General features: G+C 48.6%; 1 protein-coding gene across 12 annotated transcripts in view; it reads right to left on the reverse strand.

Moving 5' to 3' along the window:
- Nucleotides 1-27,932, reverse strand: part of PEBP4 (phosphatidylethanolamine binding protein 4) — a 265,326-nt gene that overhangs the window by 195,463 nt on the left and 41,931 nt on the right. For 8 of the 12 annotated variants that reach the window (XM_082470753.1, XM_082470752.1, XM_082470754.1 and 5 more), the window contains exons 2-3: nt 13,968-14,104; nt 9,898-10,024 (exon numbers count right to left, since the gene is read on the reverse strand). In XM_082470753.1, the coding sequence (XP_082326879.1) occupies nt 9,898-10,024; nt 13,968-14,086 (246 nt within the window). In that variant the 5' untranslated portion in view covers nt 14,087-14,104. Of the gene's footprint in view, nt 1-9,897; nt 10,025-13,967; nt 14,105-14,189; nt 14,298-27,932 lie in introns of those variants that run through there. The other 4 variants (XM_082470757.1, XM_082470756.1, XM_082470747.1 and 1 more) reach the window with 3 other exon arrangements.

A 27,932-nucleotide genomic window follows, 5' to 3' on the forward strand; every position in this document is an offset into this window, starting at 1 on the left:
CAAGCATCTGTGAACCAAGGAGTCAGCTCCCACACCCCGCAGCTCCCAGTGCCGCCAGACTCTTCCTACTCTGCAGGTCAAGTCCGCAGGCAAGCAAGACGGTATGAACAGAGGGCCACTAACACAATTTAAAACAACTTTTTACTACCAGGTGGGATGTGAGGGGCATTCTCTGTGTGCAGGTCTGCCTCTGCCCTCCTCCTTGCCTTCTAACCAGCTGTTTCACCCACCTCAGTAGGGGCCTGGCCCCTGAGGGCATTTCAAGTTCATGGCCCCTGGGGTAAGGAATTCCAGTCCAGGCATATTTGTATTTGAATAGAAGGGCATTTCCACAGCCAGCTGGCAAAGGAGAGGTGAGCAAGGGGTGCAGAGGCGTGCACACTCAACCCAAGTCAGGGACCCTCTGTTTCTCCATTACCAGGCAGGTCTCCACCGTCCCACAGCCCTGGCCATTGCCTGCCTGTGCCTGAGACCCTGGCCACCCAGCCCGCTCACCCCGACGGGGTAGGATGCCGGTTGCCTATCTCCCCCTGGTGTCGGCTCTTGCAATTGCAGCTCCAGAAGGTAGAGGAGGCCATCGCCTTCCAACCAGCTGGGCCTGGAAAGCCACGCCTACCAGCCGGGCCTGGCCCAGCTCCCTCCTGGCCCTCTGGGCGTCGCCTGCCCCTAAGGGAGCATCAAGGATCTCTGCATTCCCGATGTGGCCGGCAGAACTCAGGCCTGGGAATTAGAGTGTCCGATGGATTCTCCTGACCTTACCTTGGATTCGTGGCACAGACCTGCAGGTGGGGAGGAAACAGGCCCTGATTTGTTCACACTTCTGCACGCACCCCCCAATCTGTCCCTTTGCTAAGTCACTTGACATTGCTGGGTCTCCATCAGCCCATGAGGGCTGATGAACAAGAGGAACTCCACAACCCACTTCTTCCCTGTGTTGGTTTAGGAACTGGCTTCTTCCTGGACCTGGAGCCTGGTGGTGGTTGGGAAACAGCTCAGGCCATTTGGGGTGCACTGCAGGTTGCCCTGTACCGCTTAGGTGGCAGTGCTGTGGTATGGTCAGGGCACGAGCTTTGGAAACCACGCAGACCTGGGTTAAAATCTTGACCCTGCTGCTCATGAGCTGTGGAATCTTTCTGTGCCTCAGTTTCCTGACCTGTAAAATGAAGGTAATCACCCCCACTGTGCTGGTAGTTGTAAGGTTTTAGTGCGATAATGTCCATAAAGCACTTAGCACAGAGTCTGGCTGCGTGGAAGACGGTCAGTAAATGTCACCACGGACTATATACTCGGGACCATCGGGATGGAGGGGGCATGGGAAAGAGCACGGTATAGGGGCCAGGGCATCCGAGCTCTGGTCTCATCACTTAACATCTCTGTGTGTTAGAGCAAACCGATGCCCACAAGGTTGTGATGATACTCAAATGAGGCCTCGGGCTCCCCATCGTGGGCGGAGACCCCTGCCTGGCCCACCTCTCAGGACTGATCAGAGATAAGGGTCCTCAGGACAGGGAAAGGGCTTTGAAAATTGTAACACATTCTTGTTACTGAGACAACCCTGCCCCCAGCACCCTGCACTTAGCTCCACATCGGAGCATGAATCTCATGCCCAGGGAGTTGCCTATTTTCTTGCCTGTCTCTCAAGCATACAAAGGTCTCTGCCCGCAGGGAGTTTACCTTGTAGCTGGAGAGACAGACAAGAAAACAAGTGGTGAGAACGCTGAAATTGACACCACGGGCAGGCGTAGGTGGGTCCTGTCCACTCCTAAGTGTCCAGTGAAGAAAAGCAGAATTCCCAGGAGGGAAGCTAAGCCACAGGACAACTGGCCACTGGCTTGGGGAAAGATAGACAGTGTTACCAAACCTTGCACGGTGAAGAAAGTGCTAGAACTGGAGCCCCGGGTGGTAGCCTAGGCTATTAATCCAAAAAGCCTACATACTGTGTGATTCCAACTATATGACATTCTGGAATAGGCAGACAATAAAAAGATCAGTGGTTACCAGGGGTTAGGGAAGAGGGTGGGATGAAAAGGCAGAGCATGGGGGATTTTTAGGGCAGTGAAAACACTCTGTATGATGCTGTAATGGTGGATAGTTGTTATTATACATTTGTCCAACCCATAGAATGTCCAATACCAAGAATGAACCCTAATGTAAACTATGGACGTTGGGTGATTATGACGTATCAGTGTAGGTTCATCAGTTGTAACAAAGGTACTACTCTGATGGGGGATGTTGATAGTAGGCGAGGCTTTCTGGGGGAAGTCTCTGTACTTTCCACTCACTTTTGCTGTGTACCTAAAACTGCTCTGAAAAATAAAGTATTAAAAATGACACAGACATATAATTTCTCTTGAGCTGTTGTTTCTGCATCTGTAAAGCAGAGACACCCATGCTCACTCTGCCGGTCCCATGTGGTCATGGTTAGGGGCCAGATGGGCTCTAAAAAAGAACTGTGTGCTGGCGGGGCGTCAGGAGTTCCCTGGTGATGGAGAGAGACCCTCAAAGTCCAGAAGGCATGACAACTGCTCCGCCGGCCCCCAGCCCCTACCCCAGCCCTTGGCCCCAGGAAGGCTCAGACTGCAGTGGGTACCTTGTCCCAGCAGCTGCTCCGCCAGCAGAGGCCCTCCCCACCTCCTCCTCTCCCCCCTCACCCCCAAGTCCGCAAGTGTTAACAAACAATAAAGGACATTATTACTCATTTAAAATTCCTCACAGGCTTTCCCTGAACTCCTCTTTAAGCCACCTCCCTCTCTCCAGCGAGAGGAGGCAAGAAGTCGCTGCAGCGTTCAAAGTTCAAGTGTTTGTCCCTCTAAACGGCTCCAACCGAGGCCGGGCAGCTATTTAAAATCCAAGAAGCCTCTGCTCACTTTCCCAGCAGACCGCCGGGGACAGACCCCAATCATACGGCAACCCCCGCTCCACCCCTCCAAGACACACACTGGCTGAATGGCCTCTTTTCTTTAACCCAGGATGCAAACCTACTGGACTTGCCTTTCAGGTCCCATCTGCCCCCTCGGTGGAACAGCCCACAAAGTTTTTTCAAAGAAACATTATTTGATCTGAAAAACATCTGGAACCCATTTCCCCAGCACTTGACTGGAAGCTCTCGGCCGACATCACTGAGCAATTACTGAACAAACGCCCTTTTTGCTTGTGCTCTGAGGAACATCCCTGCGGACTGGGAACAGGCGGCTTTATTGAAAGGTCTGACCAGAGGTTCTGTAAACCCTGGAGCAGAGGGTATAACGACAGGAAAGGTGGCGGGGGATACAGAGGACTGGAACTGAACATCAAGGCCAGGAAGCTCCCTAACGAAGGCACCCGGGAGCAAAACATTAGCCACACAAGCGAGTCTCCCCCCCGTCATCCTCTTAACAATGACGGGGACTCGCATTCTCCCCAGTACGAGATGCCCTTCGTGGGCAGGGCTGGGATTTGTTTTTTTGTGTGTCCTTGGCTCCTGTGACAGTGTCTGGTAGAGGGACAGGATCTGCTCCAGGGAATGGATACATGCATGACACCCCAAGTCTGGACATCAGGGCCAGTTCTCCAGGAGTTGGGGTAAATTTGAGAGGCAACATTTCGAAGGTGAAAGAGCAGCAAAACTGGAAGGCAGGAAGCCTGCCGTCTAGGGCTGGTTCTTCCACTCCCCAGCTTTGGTGAGCGTGACCTTGACCTTGGGCAGCTTCCCCCATCCTGTAGTTGTGGGGATAATCCCTACTTTGCCTAGCTCCCAACGTTGCTAGGAGGAGTGTGTGAAATCCCGCATGGGAAGTTTCTCTACGGCCTCAAAATCTGACTGCAAAGGCTAGAGATGGTGATAAGCATCGCTCCTCTTTCACCTGGTCCTGTTGCGGCTGGAGGTGCCCCCATCAAAGATGGTGGAGTGGCCCGGGCTGGGGTGGGACACAGCTGGGTGATTTTAGCAGCCTTTGACCGAGGAGGAAGGTTAAAACGACACGTGAGCAGGCCCCCTTCCACGCGTGCGTCCTTGCCTGGGTGCAGGGTTCTCTCCTCACCTGCCTTCCCAGGCCTGGCTCCACCTGTCAGCCCCCCTCTCTGGTACCACCTCACCGGCTCCTTCCAGAGCCTCCAGAAGCCCAAACCCTTCTTCTGTGTCTTTTACCCTTCAGACTACAAAGCAGTCTCTTATCCTATGACAACCTATACCGTTTATTATGCTCCTGTCGACTGCCAGGCACTGGGTTACAGTTATACCTCATTAATTCTTCCCTAAAGCCTCACTAGTACATTGGTGAACCCCTGCCAGTAAACTCCTTACCCTGTCCTGACTTTACCTTTTCCCCAGGCTCACTGTCCTGAAACTCCTCTCCCGCTCCTCGTTCCAGAGCAGCACCAGGGAATTTGGCAAATCCCACGGCTCTGCCCCAGCCCGGCCCTGCAGCAGCCTCTCCCTTGCCTCTCTGACCTGACCTCTGTGGGCTGGCCGATTCTGGCCGCTCCGTATCTTCTCCCCAAGGAGCCTGGCTACCTTGAAGAATCCACCCCCCCCGCCCCCACCCGTGGATGCCAAAGCTAGGCCTCCAGCCCTGCCTTTTCTTCCCAGCATCAGACTGTTGATCCGCGTATTGGGTGCACGTAGGGGCCTCAGGCTCAGTGATGCAAAGCTGCTGCCGCTGCCCGTGGTCCCTGTAGATCCAGGCCTTCTCCTGTGTCCCTTGCTTGGGGACAGCACCAGCATTAGGCACAGTGCCCAATCACACCCTTCGTCCCGATTATTCACAGCACCTCCCTGTTCACTCTCAAAAACGTCTTGTTTCAGTGGATGAATTACATGCTCAGCTTAACCCTTAGCCACCCACCTGCCTGTCGCAGAAACCCAAGGGTCATCCCAGCTCTCTCCTTCCTGCAATCCCCGTTCCTCCACAGTCACCAAGCTCCATGGATTCGACCTCCTTTACACCCTCAAGCTCAGGCCCCGGTCCATGCCATCACCCTTCTGTTTCAGCAGGTGCTCTCCCTGACTCCAGCCTCACCTTTCTTCCATCCTCCCACCTGCACCTCAGTGACCTACCCAAGTGACCTTCCTGAATTGCTAATCCGATCACGTCCACCAGTCTAAAAATCGAACGGTGGAAGCCTCCCCAGGGTGGCTTCACAATAAAATTCAGACTCCACACCAGGGCCCACGAAGCAGCATCTGTGGCCCCTCAGAGCGTGGTCCTGCCCTCTCTGGAGCCTCATTCCACACCTGGCCACCCCGGTTCCCCTGTCTATCGCCTGCCTAGTCACCAGCACAGGTCAGCTTGGGGTCACCCCCTCCTGGAGGCCGCTCCTGGCCCTCGGGGTACCTGAGGTGCCTGTCCTGAAGCACTGACACCGCGTCCCTGCTATCCGTCCACCTGTCTGTCTCCCCACCTTAAACTTGGGAGCTCCGTGACGGCGCCCTTTACCTTTGAATCTCCAGCACTGAGAGGGTGCCCGTGTGTTCCATCAGTATTTGTTAGGGAATTGTTTCGTATCCCCGGCACCAAACTGCGTGCCGGTGGCTGTCCCGGGAGCACGTGCACTTAGCTGCCCCCGCACGCGTGCACGCTCCCTCTCGGCATCTTTTCCCGAACGAGCCGGGTGGGCCTGCCTCACCCATCAGGGGCTGCTCTGACCAGAACTACCCTGCGTGTCGGCACCCCGTGTCCTGCCTCTGCTAATGACTTCATGATGGCAGCAGCTCCCATGTTTCTGCTCTGCGTGTAAAAAGAAGGATGGGAGGTGGGCCGGGGAGCTCCGAGGTCTCTTTCATCGAGGAGCGTCTATGACTCTACCACACGTGGACGTCTCCAGATTTCCAGGGCCCTATAAGATTTGTGCCCAAACTTGTGTCTCTACCTGGGGCCGACAAGGGCAGGGAGGTGGTCCCCAAAAGCAGCCACACAGATGCTGCAGGCCCAGGGTGACGTGGGGACGTGCCTGCCCAGCCCGGGAGGAGGACACTCAGGGTCACCAGCTTTCTGGGGAGGAGAAGAGGGCTGAGCCGGGTCTGACTGGAAAGCCGAGGGACTGCAGGAAGGACAGCTGTGGTCTGCGTTCCTTCCTTCTAATGCAATGCACGTCCCCCACGTAACAGCAATTTCTTCCCTTCAAAAGGATTCCAGCGGGTTAAATTCAAGGTGAAGAATAAACCCCAGTCAAGAAGCTTCTCAGGGGCCTTTCAGTCTTCAGTGGCTTGAGAAGGGATGCGTTTTAAGATGTTTGCGTCTTAATGTTTGTCACAGCACCAGGGGAGAAAAGCCTCTTCTTACCTCAGCACCTCTCTCAGCTCTCAGCGGCTGTCGGCACCAGGACCATCCACATTTTCCTGCACTACTTTGCCTTCTCGGCAGCCCAGCTGACTTCCTTTTCTCTCCCTGCTTCCTCCTACCCACCCCAGCCGCCATCTACCTTGGTAGAGGAGAGACTAGTGCTGACCCGGGGTTCTGCAGAGGCGCCAGGACACCCGGCAGCTTAAAGTGCAAACCACTGGGCTCACACACCTCAGAGCTCCCGCTCCAGAAGGTGTCCGTCCACCTGCCATTCATGCACTCCTTCATTCATTCATTCGGCCACCTGGCCACCCAGTCAGCCAACACGGGGTCTGCGATGCTGGTAGGGACTGTGGGTGGTTCAAAGAAATACAACACATGGTCTTGCTTTCCTAGAGCTTATAAACTGGTTGACGCTATGGGAGATATAAATAAGCAACCACAATACAAGACAGAGGCAAGTAAACACTGGGTTTGGAGGGTAGGGGAAAAACGCTTGGACAAAGAAGAGACCTGACCGAGATGGGGGTAGGACCCAGAGGGAGGCAGTCAGGGAAGGCTTCTTGGAGGAGGAAGCATCTTGGTAGGGGCAGGGCGTCCCAGAGTACAGGGTCCAAGTCTGGGGAAGTGGCCTGAGCAATGGTGTGCAGGCAGGAAGACCCCTGCTGGGCACAGAGACACTGTCCCCTGACCCCTGGGCCCTCCTTCCAGGGCTTTGGGACTTGCTTGGTGGGGGTGGGGGGGTTCCCTGGGCATGTCCACTGGCAGCTGCTGCTTTGGTGGCATTGCTTTAATCCCCTTTGAAGCAAGGCACTGTCCCCACATAGCCAGTCACCAACCTCTTGCTTTTTCCATCAGGCCCTGGCCCAGAGGAAATGCCTTCATTTTCTTCTCTGTTACTAAGGACTCAGGCTCCCCCGCCCCCACTTTTGAGTGCACCTTCTCTTGTTGTTCCTACCCAACATCCTTTCCCCCTTCTGATAACCTGCACCTTGATTCTCCTTTGGGGGAACCATCCTCTTCTGCTCTCAGCCCTTGTAGATTGAGTGGGGTTGCCCAGCATCACTGTTTGGGTCAGGGATGGTCATGTAATCCAAACAGGACAAGTCTTGGGACTTTAATGGTTGGATGGGGTCAATCCATTGCCAGTGGGTTAATAAACTAGTAAAACATAACTCTGAAGATGATGAGGTCATCTTTGGCACCACAAGGAAAGAGTCTATTTACATAAAAAACGAGCACAGAACAAAGTAGAGTAAAGGGACAGATAGATTCCTGGGGATGTTGTTTGAGCACCTGGATCCAGCCATGCCTGAAGTATTCCCTGGAGTTTTCAGTTTGTGAACCAGTAATACCTTCTCTCTTTTTTGGCACAAACCAGTTTGAGTTGATTTTTGTCACTTGCTACTAACAGTCTTGACTAAAGAAATACTTAACCTGATGAGCACATTAAATGAAATGACACATGAATAGTCTCCAACATAAAGTAAGTACCACACGATAAATGGAAGCTTTTGATACTCTAGCTGAACCTGCCTTCTCAGAGGGCAAATTTCCATAAACTTTAGTTCTATAGCAGTAGAATACTACTTTTTCTTTCTTTCTTTCCACGACTCTGACCAAGCCATCCTTTGTGAAATCTCTGCCCTCCTTGGATTTCTTAACCTCAGCTCTGCATCCATCATATATCTCCATGTTTTCTCCCCCGCCCCACCTCTGAGCTGAGACAGGATAGGAGATTTCAGGATCTGGAGGGGGTGATATCTTCTCTGCATTTTGTGTCCATACCCCAGGACAATCAGTACCAACTAGACTGGATCAAATGCAAAAGCTTCTCAAACTGGCTTTAAACTTGTCCCTCCTAAGGGCACCAGGTACTCAGGAAAGTCCACACTGCCATCTAGTGGACATCTGTAGCAATATCACGGGGGATGGAGCTCTTGGCTTAGACTCCCTCTTGGGACAGTCACTGGACTGTGAAAGCATTTGGTCCAAACTCCTCACTCCTTAAGAACAAGTGAATTAAGGGTGAAGGCGAGAGTCTTGTCCCATGGGACAGCATTATACTCTTCCCTGGAGGACTAGGCTCCTGCCCCGCTCCTGTCCTGAGTTACAATCACCGAGGCTTACGTTTCCTCCGCTTTTCCTGCCTGTCCAGCGGTGTGACCCAGCCCAAGGGTTTCCGGTGGGGAGGGCTGACGTGTGCGTGTGTGCACGTGCACGCGTGTGCATGTGTGCCAGGCTTGGGAGGATTGAGGGAGAGGACACCCAGAAGGCCTCTTCATGACTTGCTTGCTTAGCCTCCCAGAGGAAAGGACGTTTGTCACGGTTACAAACACAATAGCCTGTCAAAGCGTCATGTTCTCAGCCTCATCAACTGAGACAAATCACCACTTACTTGTTCCCTGATAATGAAAGGCAGTTAAAGAAAGAAAGATCTCAGGAATTCCCTGGCAGTCCAGAGGTTAGGACTCAGCACTCTCACTGCTGGGGCCCGGGGGTTTGACCCCTGGTCGGAGAACCAAGATCCCGCAAGCCCTGAGGTGCTGCCAGAGAAAAAAAAAAAAAAGAAAAGTCTGCCCCTCCGCTTCCTAGTAGTGTGTGCAGCTGCCCACCCTAGGACCTGTTATCTCGTTACACCTGTGTTGACAGCCCCCAGGCTGGACCGACAGGAGGGAGGGGCCCTCTGTGGACTCCCCCTGCCACGATGAGCAGAGGCGACCAGAAGGCTGGCCGCAGTGTGCACGTGGTCACGTCCCGACCATGACCCTTCTGTCTCCACGCATTCGTGGCCCGAGTCCTGGACGCATCACGGTCCTTGTGCCTGGGTTGACACTGGCACCTCTGACTACAACCCGCAGACAAAGCAAGGCTCGCCCTCCACCCCTGACACTTTGGGGGCTCAGCCTAGAGTCAAGGAAGGAAGAAACATCGACCAGGACGCTGGAGCAGCTTCCCCAGCAGCTGCGGCCCCATTTCCCACTCCCCAGCGCCCTTCCCCAGGGTTACCACATCCCCAAGCCAAGGGAAGCTTCCAGAACAAGATGGTACCAATCATTTCCCAGCAAAAGGAACAGTTATTTACAATCCTTAAAATGTTTCTATTTTTTATGTACTACAACTCGGGGCAGACTTCTGAGCAAGTGTCATATTGCGATGCCCAAGAGTCAAGGGCACTGACCTCTGCTTGTTTAGCCTACGTGAGAGGCGCTGCCCGTTACGAGCTGGGTCCTGCCCATCCAGATCACTCTGAAAGCCCAGCCACTCTGCGCCTTGAGAAACAACTCCCCACAAGCCCCTCTCTCCTCCTTTTCTCTGCCGACTCCAAAGCACACGCTGGCTGGTCGCCACGTTGACTGAGGAGCCAGGCTCAGGGGCCCAGGAGAGGGAGGGGCCCAGGCAGAGCGGCCCCTGAGCCCCGCCAAAGCTCCCAGCCTGCAGCCCTCCTACCCAACCCAACCTCCTCCAAGGCGGCGGGGCTGCTCTAAAGAAGGCACGTGCTTATGGCAACGGCCATCTGGTACCACCAAAGCCAACCCAGCTGGCTCTGCACGTGGCTTCACGTCACCCAGATGAGCAAACCAAGAGGGAACCCGAGACCCATGACCCTCCCACCCAGCCAGGCTGGCTCACTCACGTCCAAGGCCCCAGGGAACTTGACAATCGGCTCGGTCCAGTAGGTGATCTTCTGTCTGTAGTTGTTGCATTCCGGGACAACCATGCAGCCGAGGTTCCCCAACTCTGGGTAGGAAACCTTAAGGCCCCTATGGAGAGAGGGAGGTGGTTGGCCCATGTCAGGATCTTAGGGGAGCCCAGGGTGCGTAAGGCTTCAGTCTGACCTGTGTAGCCTAAGAGTTACTTGACCACTTGAGCCTCAGTTTCTCTACCTGTAAAATGGGGACACTAATAATACCTATCTGTAGGGTCGGTAAGAGGAGTAAAATGGTGATTGGTGTTTACAACAGAGCCTGGCAGGTCATCAGGGGTCAGAAAGTATTCATTACTGTCACTGTTTACTTCTCAGAAAATATATACATCCAGAGGCAAACCTGGTCAGTGTCTTTAAAGTAGGACTGGGCGTATAAGAACAATATATTCACATTGCTTTTCTGGAATGTTCTTTTTACATAAAGAAAGGTTTAGCAAGTTAGCACAGGCTTCTTCATGGGCACAGAATTCTCTGGCCCCTAAATAATCAAGACCCTCTCCATACCTGCAAATCCCACCAGTAATTAAATAACCCACTTCTTTGGGTGATGCATTGCCGCTACCCTAGGCTCTCAATCTGCCATTCATTGTGCTTTCAAAATGCAAATATCTCTCAGGGGGTAAAACATCTAGTCACTAAGTCTGTGGTGTGCATCCATTTATCTACTTTCTCCCTGAGAAGCCCTGAACTGCACAAGTGCCCTGAGCACCGGGCTTGCCGTGCAGGCTGATTCCACACTTTCACCAGGGTTAGACTTAAGGGCTCACTTGTATTTGAAACTCAGGGATGGAAGCCAGGCTTTCAAATAGATACAGGAAAAACATCTCTGTGTCAACTTTTTTTTTTTTTTGCTTGCCCTTCTTCCCTATCCTACTGTCACTTTTTATCACCAAGGCCTGGGGTCATTTGATTAAGATGATTCACTCAGCCTTTCCAAAAGCCCAGCATGGCAGACCAGCTCCACAGTGGCCAGTGTTCACCCAGAGCTGGCCACATTTCCTGCTGGGGGTGATGCCTGAAGGGGACCCCTGAGAATGTCACTGGGGGAGTAGATCTGGAGGGGAGCTCCCGAGGTCAGGACCCGGGAGAAGTACAGGGATCACTTCCTGCTGGAGAGTCCCACATTCCCCCTCACACCACCCCACCCCTTCCAGTGGATCCTGAGGTCCTGCCTTGGGCAGAGGTAGCCTGAGTCTGCAGACCTGGCAGACACAGGATGCTTCCTCAGACCGGCAGCCCCAAGGCCAGGACTCAGGCCCCTTGAAGCAGGACTATTCACTGAAGCCAGTTTAACTCCTTGCAAGTTTACAGTAGTGCCTTTCCAATGGCATAGTTTTAATAGCTTTTAAAGGAGTTTTAGAGGATGGGTTTTCATTTCTCATCACGGCAGCATTTTACGGACTTTTTGGTTTGTTTCTGCCACAACTCCCTGCCACTGCAGCTATCGAGATCCGAGGCTGAGAGAGGGGACCCTCTACTGGCAGAGAGATGGAGATTCAACCCACAGCCCGGAACTGGGAGAGGCAAGGGGTGGGGAGGAGGGAAACTGAGGACCAGAGGGGCCTTCCCCAGGGAACAAAAGAGCCTCCTCTTTTTATCCCAGTAGAACTGCTGCAAATGTTAAAACAGTTAAGCAAAATCACCAAGTTGACATTTGGTGAGTGGGCCTAAAGCCCCAGAGAGTGCCTTGATAGGATACATGCCAGGGGACCAGGAGTGAGGTCTGTCCCCCCAGGTCCCCGTCATACCCACGGAGCACTGCCTGCCCAGGGATGGAAGCCCACATGTTGCCAGCAAGTCACATCCTTCAGATGAGACTGCAGCCCCAGCCAACAGCTGGACTGCAGCCTCCTGAGAGCCTGGGCCAGAGGTGCCCAGCTGGGCCATGTGCAGAGAAACTGAGGCGATAAACGTGTGCTGCTGCTAGGTTTGGGGTACTGTGCTGTAGGCAATAGAGAAGGGCTGCATAGCCTTGTCTGCACTTGCTTGGATGTCACTTGTCTGCACTTCCCTGTGACTGGATGGTCACAGAAGTCCCTTCAGCATTGTAAGAACCAGATCAGGTATGAAAAAGGCTCTGAATCCCAGCTGCCCAAAAGCGAGGGAGTCCAAAAGGCCCACGGAGGGAAGGCAGCCTTCACAGAGGCACCTGAGGGCTCGGGGGGCACCCCACCCTCTGCTGCGTGGTTCTCAGTGTGGGTCTGTCTCCAACTGACTCTTCTCGAAGGCGGGGACCCAGAACAAAGAGTCCCCAGAGAGCTCTCTCACCCCTTCCACTCTGTGGGAAACAGCAAGAAGATGGCCGTCTATGAGCCAGGAAGCAGGTTCTCACCAGACAGAGAATCCGCTGGTACCTTGATCTTGGACTTCTCAACCTCCAGAATGTTGGGAAATAATTTTTTGTTCTTTATAAGCCACCCAGTCTGTGGTATTGTGTTATAGCAGCCCAGATAGACTAAGACAGCTCCCCTTTACTTGAGATGCTCTGGGCCCCGGAAGAAGGTCAGCAGCTAAAGGTGGGTGGGGAAAGAGCACGAGTGTAGTCAGACAAGGGGGGCTGAATCCCAGCTCTGCCACTTGTCAGGTGTGTGAGCACTGTGGGCAAGTTATTTAGTCTCTGGGGATTCCTCATGTGCAAAATGGGGATGATGATAACACCTCCTTGGTGGGTTATGTCAACAGTGAAATAAGTCAAAGATTTAAAATCACCAGCAGAACTCCTGGCATGTACCAGGGGCCCCAGAGCTCCCACATGCGCCACAGTACACAGGCCACCAGGGTGCCAGCGTGTGGATGTCTGCCTGGGGCAGCTGGGTTGCAAGCTGGTCTCCTCCAGTGACCGTACACATGTGATCGTGTTCTACGTGTTCCACAGTGAACATACAGAGGCGCTCTGTATGGGGCTGTGATCATAGCCCGGCCTGGCCTTGCCCTGGGCCTGCTGTCATCCCCGGCTTGCGGGGCTTGACTTGCCTGCCAGAGGGAAAGGCCTGTCCGCCCCCGGGAAGGTCGCACTCAGCAGAGTACCCAGAGCACTGGTGCCCACGTGGCAGGGGCAGCCGTTCCCTCCTGCCCCACACGGAACTTCACCCAGGACTGTTTCACCAGACTTAAAAAACGTATTGATAGGAACAAAATCAGTGTCTGTTTTTTTTTGTTGGGGGAGGGGAATTCAACTATCTAACTTTTTAAGGGAAAACATTTTTCTTTCTAAAAGTCATGTCTGTCAGGATTCAAATGTACTCCAGGAGACAGAGTAAGAAGTGAGAGTCCTTGACCCACTCTCACTTCTGATGGTCTCAGTGGGATGCCAGTGTCCTCGGCCACCAGGCTGGCAGAGGGTGTTGGCAGCAATGTGGCCTGGGCAGCCCTCAGGATGGCCCATGACTCCAGGACAACGAAGACTGGCTTTTCTGACCCACAGCGGGTGAGGAGAGAGCTGACCTCCGACACAGAGGGGGAGAAGCTTGCACCGTTGGAAGGGACACAGCCAGCCTCCCACGCCCAGCCTCTTCTTTGAACGACGCCCAGTGGACACACTCCTGCCTGTCCTGACACTCCCGGGGCCTTGTAGAGAAAAGCAAACAACACCTCTCACACAGGGAGGGTCCCATCACACACCGTCTGTCAAATGCCACTTTTCTTTAAAATGCCACTTTGTTGGGGGGAAGGAGCCTTCAAGGCTGTAGGGAGGGATGGTCTCTCTTGGGCTCCCAGCAGGGAGGGTGAGGCCAGCCCCACAGGGCCCCTCAGGTTTGGAGGCCCCAGGGGGAGCCGGCCAGGTCCGTGTGCCCTCCCGATCCTGGAAGAACCGCCCTCTGGACGGACGGCCCGGCCCTGTCTCAAAGTCCTTTGCTGGATGTTGTCCTCCAGCCGGGTGGCCCCAGAGCTGACTCATGCTCTGCCTGCCCACAGAGGCCGCCTTGTGAGGCAGTGGCCCTCGGTTCCCGGAGCCCCCCTCCCTCTGCCCTCTGGGGTCGGGGGGCCCCCAGCCTTACGTGCAGAGGACAGCGTCGTTGTCAGGCAGGGCCTCGTACACGCACGGGTCAGTGTCCCCCTCGTCTCCGGTGACCACCATCGTGAGGCCCAGGAGCAGGGCTGCCACGGCCAGCCTCATGGTCCAGCTCTCGGGCACCTGGAACGGAAGGAGCCCGTAGTGCTGCTGGCCCTCTGCAGGGGGCGCCCGTCCCACCCTGCAGCCCCCAACCCTGGGGACCCACCTGGTGGGACAGAGCCCTTTGCTCAGCAGGGAGAAAGGTGGGCGCAGCCTGGGCTCCGGCAGCTAATCCGCCGCTGGACACAAGTACCTTGGGAGGCCCTGGGCCTCCTCCCAGCTGGACTCAACTGACAGTCGTGGCCGAGGCCCCTCCTCCAACAGAGCAGGGCTGTGCTGTCACTCTGTCCCGCTGCCAGGGCACAGAGCAGGCTGCAGAGCAGGAGGGTTTATACAAGCCTCTTGCGCGGCCCTCCTCGTCCTGCACACACACACCCCCAAGTTGCCCCGTGCGCAGTCAGTTGGCTGAGGGCCAGCCCGCTCCGTTGGCTTTAAGGCAAACCCTGGGAGGCTGGTGACCCCCGGCTTCGGGCTCTGGGGGTGCTGACGAGGGCCCCACCTTGCTGGGTTTCCTAGGAGCAGGAGCGAGGCTGGGCTGTGCCCCTTGCACGGCTCTGCTTCTCCCGCCCACAGCTCCTCTGCCACCTGTCTCGACAACCTCGGGGCTGTCGGATGGTGGCCGTGGTTGGATGCGGTGACCCTGTGTAGGAAGGGCCGCTGCACGAGGGGTAGGGCCGCCGGGCCCCGGGCCAGCTCCGGAGGGCCAGCTGAGGACAGAAGGGCACGTCCCGCTACACCTTGCCGTGGTGCTGAACTCAGCACTCTCCCAAAATAATAGTCCCTGGAGAAGAAGGCCAGCAGGGCTGCTCGGGAAGGGGGCCACGTGCACAGCGTTGTGCTGGGAGGAGGGGTACCTCGGGGCTGAGCCGCACCCCGAACCTGGGACCACAGGGCAGCCTGCATTCCCTAGAGAACAGGCCAGCAGGAGGCAGGAGTGTGTGGAGCTCTGACTGGATCCAGAGTGGGTGGGAGTGGGCGCGATGGGGGGAGATCAAAGACAGTTCTCCCACCTTGGGGGGATGGGGGGGGACCGAGGACTCCTGGGTTCTGCTCTGAGCTCCTCCACAGGGCTGGAGGGCCCCATGCCTCTCTAGAACACACCACATTCCCCCTTCAAAAACAAGTGACCCCATCGCCCTTGTGCTTGGCTAAGGAAGATGAGATCGTAGCTCTGCAGTCTATGCAGCTAGATCTTTAGAGAAACCTTTTTCAGCTGAGCTTGCTTTCCGCTTGAATTCCTGCTTCCAGGATCCCAACTTCCAGCAAAAAGCCCTTCCTTGAGGTTACAAATGAAACACATTTCTCAATAATCAGACTCCCTGAAGTGTGACTAGGGCTCCCCTATAGATCCTTCCCAAGATCTCCCCTACTGGAGAGTGTCTCCTAGCAGCCTCCCCACAAGATGGTTGTGAAAATAAAATGAAATGAATTATGTAAGGCACTTAGTAAGGTGCCTGGCACATAGAGAATGCTCAATAATTAATGGATAGTGTAAATATTCTTCCACAGATCCATCCATCCCTTCATTCATCCCCACACAATCCATCTCACCAGCAGGTAGGAGCACCTCCTATGTGCTTAGCCCTGTGCTGGTCCCCAGGCATAGGCTGACCATGGTCCCTGTCCTCACGGAGCCCACAGGACAGCCGGAGCCAGAGGATGATGGTGCCAGAATGGTCATCCAAGGCCAAGAGACTCCTGTCTTCAAAGTGGCAGCCACTAGAGATGCCAGAACTTTCGTGGGTGCCAACAGCTCTTAGACCCAGTGACGAACGGCTGTCGGGAGGTGAGGGCCAGTCCACGGTGCAGGCTTGTTCCTGTGGAGCCCACTCTCGTCAGCAATTTCTCCCTACTCAGTGAGCACCAGGCTTTTAGTACTGAATCCTCATGATGATGATTTTCTGAGGTAGGTACTATTATGATCCCGTTTTACAGAGGGGGAGACTGAGGCACAGAGAGGTTAGCTGACCTGGGTCACACGGGTAGTAAGTGGCCGACCTGGGATTTGAACCCCCGCTGGCTGACTCCATGCTCCTTAACCATTTTGCTCTACTGCCCCCTCTTGCGGCTCTGCTGTGCCTCCACTTACTCCCCCTCTATGCCCTTTGTTCTTGGAATAAAGCCCCGAATCCTCCAGGCCTCCCACAATGCCCTGCAAGATCTGGCTCTTCCTGCCTCTGTAGCCACGTCTCTCTACTCTCCGCCTGTCCTCAAACTCTTTCCTGACCCAGGGCCTTCCTATGCTCCGCCCTCACTTCCCAGTCCCTCCTGGGGGATCCCGAAGTGTCACTTCTTCAGAGAAACTTGCTCTGACGCCGAGACTCCATTAGATTCCCGTTATGCAGAATCAGAGCAATTTACTCCTTTTATTATTGTTCTTATATGTTTGTAAAATAGTTTTGTAGTTATTTACTTAGTGATTTGCTTATAGTCTCCCCATCCCCCAGCCTACAAGCTTCTCAGACGCAGTACCTAGTCTGTGTCTCGCTTTCCCTGGTGGGCCTAGATGCTAAGTAAATTCTTGTTTGAATGCATGACAAACTTTCCACTTCTGTTTCTGATCGTCCTTATTTCCCTTAATAGCTCCTAACTCTCTATAAATATCAGAAGGAAGCTGACCACTCAGGTTGGCCTCGGGCCCTGGATCACTGTGGCTTATTTATCTAACTTTCTTTGGCTTGTTTTTGTACGGGGAGATCTGACAGAATGCAGTGGTTCTTGGTGTTTTTGAATCTGATCCTTTCCTTGGGGAGTCACAGGACTTGGCTTTGAACTCAGAGTCCAAGATTGGGGAGCCGCATTCAAACATGGGGAGCACAGCTCCCCATTTCCATCACCAGCCTGTCTTGCTCAATTGCTTCACTCTGGAGGCACCATCTCCAGACCCCTCGGTGCCCACCCCTGAAGCTGCCTCCTCTTCCTTCAGGCACCTGGGCTGAGACCACCTCCCAACACCATCAATAAGGCCAAATCGGTTGGCTTCCTGAGATGTCCTGGTCCTTCCAGACACCCGGATCTACTGGACCAGTGCTCCTGGAACACTTTACCCACCTCCCATCCCTCCAGGCCTCCTGTGCCTGACACCCCCCTATCACTGCCCAAGTGTCACCTCCTTTCTCTACCCAGACACAGACTCTCATGCTTTCCCTCTCTCCTCAACCTTTCCATTTATGCATTCTGGAATCGCTATACTACAGTGACCAAATTCCCCCTCATTCTTTTCTTTCATTCCTCATTTAAAAAAAATTGAAATATAATTCACATACCATAAAATTCACTCCTTTAATGTGTACAATTCAGTGGGTTTTAGTATAAAAATTACTAAAGGATGTGCAACCATCATCACTAATTCCAGAACATTTTCATCACCCCAGAGGAGCCCAAATAACTCATTAGCAGTTGCTGCCCATTCCTTCCTCCCCCAGAACCTGGAAACCACTAAATCTTTCTGTCTTTGTAGATGTGCTTATTCTGGACATTTCATATAGATGGAATTATACTATATGTGTTCTTTTGTGACTGGCTTCTTTCACTTAGCATAGTGTTTTTAAGGTCCATCATGTTGTATCATGTATCAGTACTTCATTCCTTTCTATGGCTGAATAATGTTCCTCTGTATGGATATACCACATTTTATTTATCCACTCAGTTGATAGACATTTGGGTTGTTTACACTTTTTGGCTATTACTAATAATGCCTTTAAAAACATTTGTGTACATTTTGCTTTGTTTTGCTTGTGAACCTATATTTTCAATTCTCTTGGGTTATGCCTAGGAGTAGAGTTGTTGGGTCATATGATAATTCCATGTTTAATAGTTTGAGGAACTGCCAGTCTGTTTTCCAAAGTGGCGGTTACATTTTACATTCCTACCATCAGTGAGGGTTCTAATTTCTCCACATCCTCAGTAGTGCTTATTGTTTCTTTTTAAATTATAGCCAGCCTAGTGAGCATGAAGTGGTATTTTATGTCATTTTGATTTGCATTTTAATAATGATCAATGATGTGGAACATCTTTTCATGAGCTTTAGGCTATTTGTATATCCTCTTTAGAGAAATGTCCATTCAAATCCTTTGCCCATTTTAAAAATGGGTTGTCTTTTTATTGTGTAATATGGGTTCTTTATATATTCTGGATGTTAGACACTGATAAAAGTGTTTTGATATTTATAGCAAACACCTTTTAACCACTCCTCAGTTTATGTTAATGAGGTGACTTTTGGAAAGCACCTTAGCTGGTTGCCAGGGGAACCAACCACGTGATTGGAGGGTTGGAACTTTCAGTTCCTCCCAACCCCTCACCTCCGTGGAGGAGAGAGGGGCTGGAGACTGAATCAATCACCAGTGGCCAATAATTTAATCGATCATATCTATGTTATGAAACTTCCATAAAAACCCAAAAGGATGGGATTCAGAGAGCCTCTGGGTTGGTAAACTTGTGGAGATTTGGGGAAAGTGGCACACTCAGAGAGCATGGAACCTCCACGCCCCTTCCTGCATACCTCGCACTACACATCTCTTGTATCTGAGGCTGTTCCTGAGTTATATCCTTTTGTGATAAACTTGTAATCTAGTAAGTAAAATGTTTCTCTGAGTTTTGTGAGCCACTCTAGCAAATTAATTAAACCCAAGGAAGGGGTCGTTGGAACCTCTAACCTATAGCCTGTAGGTCAGAAGCCCAGGTGACAACCTGGATTTTGATTGGCACCAGAAGTTGGGGTGAAGTCTTGTAGAACTGAGCCTTTAACCTGTGAGAGCTGATGCTATCTTCAGGTAAATAGTGTCAGAATTGAGTTGAACTGTAGGATACCCAGATGGTGTCAGAGAATTGCTTGGTGTGGGGGAAAAACTCACACATTAGAACTGGTGTCAGAACTGTGAACCCTCATTGGATATTTGATTTGTAAATATTTTCTCCCATTCTGTGGGTTGTCTTTTTATTTTCTTGAGAGTGTACACGACTTGGATACACAAAATTTTAAAATTTTGATGAAGTCCAATTTATCTATTTTTTCTTTTGTCCTCTGTGCTTTTGGGGTCATATGCAACAAATCGTTGCCAAAGCCAGTGTCATGAAACTTTCCTCCTATGTTTTCTTCTAAGAGTTTTACAGACTTGGCTCTTGCATTTACATCATTGATCCATTGACTTAATTTTTGCATCTGGTGTTAGGTAAAGTTCCAATTTCATTCTTTTGCATGTAGCTATCCGGTTGTTCCGACACCGTTTGCCGAAAGGACTTTGCTTTCCCCATTGAAACCCCTTTACCTCCACCTCCTGCCATAACCAGAGCCTCCCTGTCCCCTTGAGAAGCTGCTTCTCCATGTATCTCAGGTTTGGGAGGTAAGGTCAATGAGCACCCCCACTCCCCTTTGGTGCTTCTAGACCATGATCTCTCAGCCTTCTTGTCAAAATCTAAACTTCATGGGGCTTATTCCATCTGAAACAGTTCTAATCAGTGTCATCTGCCTTCCTACCACTCCTTGCTCACTGAAGACATTGCTACTTGGCATGGGGACTTTGTTTCCTGCTCCAAGCCTTGCTATCGACCCTGGCTGACATCTATATCTATGTGTCACCTCTTCCAACACCTACCCCCTCCCCTCCAGACTCTCTTCCCACGGCGACTTCTTAGACACTGTCATCACTGAAACCATTCCATGCCGAAAATCTTAAATTCAAGCAGCCATTCTGATGACAACCTCTTCTCCTTCCTAGTCACTCATTTTGTTACTCCCACTGCGTCTAGTCTTCCATCTCATTCCGAACTTCAGTCTTTTAACCACTCTCCTTTCTCCTTATCTATGCTCGTGCCCGGGTCCTGGGAACGTTCATTTCTACTATTCACTTGCCAACATCTATATTGCTACCTCCTTATCCTCATGTTGTGGCTGTTGAGTGTAACTCCAATTTTGGACCAGTCCAAGGGTCTACCTGCTCCACTCTGCACCCTTGCTGCTCCCCACTCGCACTTATCTTCTTGGTACCTTACACCTTCTACAGAGCCTGGTGCAGGGGGATGAGGAGAAACACTGTGCTAAGTGAAAGAAGCCAGTCACAAAAGACTACATATTGTATGATTCCATTTATATGAAATATCCAGAGTAGGAAAATATATAGGGAGAGAAAGTTGATTAGCTTAAATCTGGGGGTGGGTGGGTGGGTTAATGGGGAAGATGGGGGTGATAGCTAAAAGGTATGAAGTGTCTTTTGGAGGTGATGAAAGTGTTCTAAAATGGACTGTGGTGATGATTGCACACATCTGTAAATATACTAAAAACTCTTGAATTATACACTTTAAAAACCATTAAGTTATACACATTTAAATTATACATACATACAATTTGGTGAATTGTGTAGTATGTGAAACATGTCTCAATAAAGCTGTTTAAAAAACAATCCAAGGGGGACTTCCCTGGGGGTCCAGTGGTAAAGAATCCACCTTACAATGCAGGGGACGTGGGTTCGATCCCTGGTCAGGGAACTAAGATCCCACATGCCGTGGGGCAACTAAGCCCACGTGCCAAAACTACTGAACTCATGCACCTCAGTGAGAGAGCCCACGTGTCACAAACTACAGAGCCCACGTGCTCTCACCCTGTGTACCACAACTACAGAGCCCACATGCCCTGGAGCCTGCGTGCCACAACTAGAGAAGAGAAAACCTGCACGCTGCAACTAGAGAGAAGCCCGCGTGCCACAAAGAAAGATCCTGCATGCCTCAATGAAGATCCCGCGTACCACAACTAAGACCCAACGTAACCAAAAATAAAAGGATAAATAAATAAATAAATAAATCTTTAAAGAGAAAAATTCAGGGACTTTCCTGGTGGTCCAGTGGATAAGACTCCATGATTGCAATGCAGGGGGCCTGGGTTTGATCTCTGGTCGGGGAACTAGATCCCGCATGCATGCTGCAACTAAGAAGTCTGCACGCCACAACGAAGAAGTCTGCGTGCTGCAACTAAAGATTCTGCATGCCTCAACGAAGATCCTGCATGCCACAACTAAGACCTGGAGCAACCAAAATAAACAAACAAACAAATAAATAAATAAAAACAATCCAGGTAACATAAGCAAAATGATGGACTAGGAAGCTCCAAACTCTAATTCCTCCATAGAAGCTTCAACACACACACACACAGGCACACAAAAACAACACACACACCCCAAAATCAACAAACCAACCAAACGAACAAAACTCCCAAACTGGCTGAGCTAACTTTATGAGAGACTCTGGAAAACAGTCAAAGGTTGAGAGCAACCAAGCGAATGCTCAGTTAAGAAAAAGCTACCTTCATGACACAAGCGTATAGAAAGATATACCATGTTCTTGGATTGGAAGAATCAGTATTGTCTAAATGACTATACTACCCAAGGAAATCTACAGATTCAATGCAATTCCTATCAAATTACCAATGGCATTTTTCACAGAACTGAAATAAAAAACTTTTAAATTTGTATGGAAACACCAAAGACCCTGAATAGCCAAAGCAATCTTGAGAAAGAAAAATGGAGCTGGAGGAATCAGGCTCCCTGACCTAAGACTATACTACAAAGCTACAGTCATCAAAACAGTATGGTGCTGGCACAAAAACAGAAATATAGATCAGTGGAACAGGATAGAAAGCCCAGAAATAAACCCATGCACCTATGGTCAATTAATCTACGACAAAGGAGGCAAGAATATATCATGGAGAAAAGACAGTCTTTTCAATAAGTGGTGCTGGGAAAACTGGACAGCTATATGTAAAAGAATGAAATTAGAATTCTCTAACACCATACACAAATATAAACTCAAAATGGATTAAAGACCTAAAAGTAAAAGCAGATATTATAAAACTCCTAGAGGAAAACATAGGCAGAACACTCTGACATAAATCACAGCAATATCTTTTTGGATCTGTCTCCTAGAGTAATGGAAATAAAAACAAAAATTAAAAAATGGGACTTAATTAAACTTAAAAGCTTTTGCACAGCAAAGGAAACCATAAACAAAGCAAAATGATAACCTACAGAAAGAGAGAAAATATTTGCAAATGATGCAACCGACAGGGGATTAATCTCCAAAATATACAAACAGCTCATACAGTTCAATATCAAAAAAAACCAAACAACCCAATCAAAAATTGGGCAGAAGATCTAAACAGACATTTTTCCAATGAAGACATACAGTTGGACACAAAGCACATGAAAAGGTACTCAACATTGTTAATTATTAGAGAAATGCAAATCAAAACTACAATGAGGTATTACCTCACACCGGTCAGAATGGCCATCATCAAAATATCTACAAATAATAAATGCTAGGGAGGGTGTGGAGAAAAAGTAACCCTCCTACACTCTTGGTGGGAATGTAAATTGGTACAGCCACTATGGAGCATAGTATGGAGGTTCCTTAAAAAACTAAAAATAGAGCTACCATATGATCCTACAATCCCACTCCTGGGCATATATCTGGAGAAAAACATAATTTGAAAATATACATGCACCCCAATGTTCATTGCAGCACTATTAACAATTGCTAAGATGTGGAAGCAACCTAAGTGTCCATCAACAGATGAATGGATAAAGAAGATGTGGTATATGTACACAATGGAATATTACTCAGCCATAAAAAAGAATGAAATAATGCCATTTACAGCAACATGGATGGACCTAGAGATTAACATACTAAGTGACGTAAGCCAGATAAAGACAAATATCATATGATATCACCTATATGTGGAATCTAAAAAAATGATACAAATGAATTTATCTATAAAACAGAAATAGACTCACAGACATAGAGAACAAACTTATGGTTACCAAAGGGGATGGAGGGAGATAAATTAGGACTTTGGAAAAAAAAAAATGAAAGAAAGAAAAGAAAAAGCTACTTTTAAAATAGTAGAAAATTTCATGACACTTTCACTTGCCTTTGCCCCACCCCCTCCTTGGCATAGTTCAGTCTTGCTTTGGAGGAGACTGCAACCCAGTTACCAGTTTTCTCCCTCAAATCAGAGGGAGCAGAGCAGACCTTATTGCAATGTTCTAACCTATCAAGGAATTGTCTGAAGGACTAGTTTCTGTTTTGCCTAACTCAGATCTCAGAGGGGATAAGGAGTGGGCATTGTTCATGAAAGCTGCAGGGAAACTACGGATCCACAGACACCTGGGGCAAGAGATTATGGGTGAATACACGTAAAAGACAATCTAAGGCCCCAAGCAGAAGCTAGGATGAGACTCTTGGGGAAATTAAGATATTCAAAAACAGCTGTATATGTGGGGGAATTGAAAAAGCCACATACAGGTCCAGGCAAGACACATGCTCAGAAAAGACCTGAGAAGACCTTAAGTTTTCACCTTGGGCTGATCCTTAGACCTAGAGCACACCCAGCTAATCAGTGAGGACTTCTCTGGCACATAGGCACTCTTAAAAGACTGGGAGAGGTGCTTGTTTTATTTAAATGCCCAGTTTTCAACAACAACAACAAAAGAAATCACAAGGTACAGGAAAACAAAGCCCATTCAAAGGAATAAAGTAGGTTGACACAAACTGTCCCTGAGGAAGGTCATACATCAGACTTATTAGACAAAGAGTTTAAAATAGCTGTCTTAAATATACTCAAAGAGCTAAAGGAAAATATGGAAAAAGAATTACAGAAAATCAGGACAATAATATATGAACAAAATCAAAGTATCAGCAAAAATATAGAAAATTATAAAATGGAACAAAACAAATTCTGGAGCTGAAAAATAACTGAAATGATCAATTTACTAGAGGGGTTCAGTAGCATATTTGAGGAGGGAGAAAAAAATCAGTGAATTTGAAAATAGGAAAATTGAAATCATTGAGTCTGAGTAGCAGGAAGGAAAAAGAATGAAGAAATGTGAACAGAGCATAAGAACTGTGGGACACTACCAAACAGCCCAATATATGCATGACTAGAATCCCAGGAGAAAGAGAGAGAAGGGCCAGAGAGATTATTTGAAGAAATAATGGCCAAAAACTTCCTAAATTCAATGAAGTCCATGAATCTACAAATACAAGAAGCTCAAGAAACTTCAAGCAGGGTAAACTAAGAGAGACCCATACCAAGAGGCATAACCAAACTGTTGAAAGACAAAAATAGGATTTTGAAAGCAGCAAGAGAGAAGGGACTTGTCATGCACAAGGGATCCTCAATAAGATTATCAACTGATTTCTCAGCAGAAACCTTGGAGGCCAGAAGGCATTGGGATGATATATTTAAGATATTTAAAGAAAAAACTGTCAATTGAGAATTCTATATTCAGCAAAACTGTCCTTCAAAATGAGAGAGAAATTAAGACATTCTTAGATAAACAAAAACTGAGGAAATCCATTACCACTAGAGTTTCCCTACAAGAAGTGGTTAACAAGAGTCCTTCAGGTTGAAATGAAAGGACAATAGACAGTAGACGAAGATATAAAGATCTCAAGTAGGGGTAAATACATGGGCAAACATAAAAGCCAGTATTATTATAATTTTTGTTTGTAATTTGACTTTTTAAAAGTATAGGGGGCTTCCCTGGTGGCGCAGTGGTTGAGAATTTGCCTGCCAATGCAGGGGACACGGGTTCGAGCCCTGGTCAGGGAAGATCCCACATGCCGTGGAGCAACTGGGCCCGTGAGCCACAACTACTGAGCCTGCACGTCTGGAGCCTGTGCTCCGCAACAAGAGAGGCCGCGATAGTGAGAGGCCTGCGCACCGTGATGAAGAGTGGCCCCCGCTTGCCGCAACTAGAGAAAGCCCTCGCACAGAAATGAAGACCCAACACAGCCATAAATAAATAAATAAATAAATTTATAAAAAAAAAAAAAAAAAAAGTATAGGATTTAAAAGACAAATACACAAAAGTAATTATAAATATATGTTAGTGAACAGACATATAAAGATGTAATTAGTGACATCAATAACACAAAGTGGGGGGTATAGTTACCCGGGAGTAGAGTTTTTGTATGTGATTGAAGTTAATTTGGTATTAATTCAAATTAGATTGTTATAACTTTAGGACATTATATATAATTCCCATGGTAACCACAAAATATATCTATAGGATATACACAAAAGGAAATGAGAAGGAAATAAAAACATGTCACTACAAACTCTTCCAAAAAATTAAGGTGGAGGGAACACTTCCTAAGTCATTCCATGAGGCCAGCATTATCCTGATACCAAAACCAAAGACACTTTAAGAAAGGAGAACTATGGACCAATATTCTTTATGAATACTGATGTAAAAATCCTAGCAAATTGCATTCAGAAGCATATTAAAAGCATTATACAACATAAACAAGTGAGATTTATTTCTGGAATGCAAGAATGGTTCAACATACAAACATCAATCAATGTACTACCACAATCAATCAATGTAATTCTGTTTATTCTGTTACTATCACATTAACAGAATAAAGGGAAAAGCTACATGATTATCTCAATTGATGTAGAAAAAGGATTTGATAAAATTCAACACCTTTTCTTGATAAAAACACTCAACAAACTAGGAAGAGAAGGAAACATCCTCATTCAATATGATAAAGGCCATATATGAAATACCCATAGCTAACATCATACTCAATGGTGAAAGACTGAAAAATTTTCCCTGAAGATCAGGAACAAAACAAATATATTGGGCTTCCCTGGTGGCGCAGTGGTTAAGAATCTGCCTGCCAATGCAGGGGACACAGGTTTGAGCCCTGGTCCGGGAAGACCCCACATGCTGTGGAGCAGCTAAGCCCATGCATCACAACTACTGAGCCTGTGCTCTAGAGCCCGTGAGCCACAACTACTGAAGCCCGCGTGCCTAGAGCCCGTGCTCCGCAACAAGAGAAGCCACCGCAATGACAAGCCCACACACCACAACGAAGAGTAGCCCCCGCTCGCCACAACTAGAGAAAGCCCACGTGCAGCAACAAAGACCCAACGCAGCCAAAAAAATATATATATATATAAATATTAAACAAACAAACAAACAAACAAAAAACAAATATATTACCTTGCCAGGGATGCCATAGCAAAATATCACAGACTGGGTCGCTTAAAAAATAGAGATTTATTTTATTACAGTTCTGGGGGTTGGAAGTTTAAGATCAAGGTGTCAGCAAAGGTGGTTTCTCCTGAAGCCTCTCCTCTTGGCTTGCAAATATTTGTCTTTCTCACTGTGTCTTCACATGGTTTTTTCTCGGTGTGTGTGCAACCCCTATGTTGCTTTGTGTGTTCAAATTTCCTCTTCTTTTTTTAAAAAATTAATTAATTAATTAATTAATTAATTTATTTATTTCTGGCTGTGTTGGGTCTTCGTTTCTGTGTGAGGGCTTTCTCTAGTTGTGGCAAGCGGGGGCCACTCTTCATCGCCGTGCACGGGCCTCTCACTGTCGCGGCCTCTCTTGTTGCGGAGCACAGGCTCCAGACGCGCAGGCTCAGTAATTGTGGCTCACGGGCCCAGTTGCTCTGTGGCATGTGGGCTCTTCCCAGACCAGGGCTCGAACCCGTGTCCCCTGCATTGGCAGGCAGACTCTCAACCATTGCACCACCAGGGAAGCCCCAAATTTCCTCTTCTTACACGATGTTAGTCATATTGGATTAGGGCCTATCCTAATGGTCTTATTTTATCTTAATCGCTTCTTTAAAGGCGCTATCTCAAAATATAGTCACATTCTGAGGTACTGAATGTGGTTAGGGCTTCAACATATGAATTTTTGAAGAACACATTTCAGCCCATCACGATAAGGATGCTCACTTTTACCACTACTATTCAACATACTCTTGGAAGTTCTAGCCAGAACAATTAAATGAAAAAAAAAAAGAAATAAAAGGAAAATTGAAAAGGAAGAAGTACAATTACCTCTATTGTCAGATGACATGATTTTATATGTAGAAAACTCTAATGAATCAGAGTGAATTCGGCAAAGTTGCAGGATATGAGCTCAACACACAAAAATCAGTTGCATTTCTATACATTAAAAATGAACAATCGAAACAGAAATTAGGGGAAAAATTCCATTTAGAATACCATCAGAAAGATGAAATACTGAGGAATTAACTTAACCAAGGAGGAGAAAGACTTGTACACTGAAAACTACAAAATGTTACTGAAAGAAATTAAAGAAGACACAAATAAATGGAAATAAATTCTGTGTTCATGGATTGGAAGCTTTAATGTTGTTAGGATGTCCATACTACCCAAAGTGATCTGTAGATTCAATGCAATCCCTATCAAAATACCAATGACATTTTTCACAGAAGTAGAAAAATCCATCCTAAAATTCATATGGAATCCCAAGGGACCCTGAATATCCAAAACAATACTGAAAAGAAGAATAAAGTTGGAGGATTCACAGTTCCTGATTTCAAATGTTAGTACAAAACTGGGGTAATCAAAACAAAGTGGAACTGGCATAAAGACAGATATATAGACCAGTGGAATAGAATAGAGAGCCCAGAAATAAGCCCTTGCATATATGGTGAGATGATTTTCAACAAGGGTGCCAAGACCATGGGGAAAGGACAGTCTTTTCAGTAAATGGTGCTAAAACAACTGGATAGCCACATGCAAAAGAATGATGTTGAACCCTTACCATCCACTATACACAAACATTAACTCAAAAAGGATCAAAGACCTAAATGTAAGAGCTAAAACTATGAAGCTGTTAGAAGAAAACATAGGGGAAAGCTTTATAATATTGGATTTGTCAATAATTTCTTGGCTATGACACCAAAAACACAGACAAAAAAATAAAAAATAAATACATTGGACTTCATCAAAATTAAAAACTTTTAGCATCAAAGAATTCTATCAAGACAGTGAAAAGACAATTGCAGAATGAGAGAAAATATTTGCAAATC

The sequence above is a fragment of the Balaenoptera physalus genome (genome assembly GCF_965194825.1).
Source record: "Balaenoptera physalus genome assembly, chromosome: 7".
Lineage (NCBI taxonomy): Eukaryota > Metazoa > Chordata > Mammalia > Artiodactyla > Balaenopteridae > Balaenoptera > Balaenoptera physalus.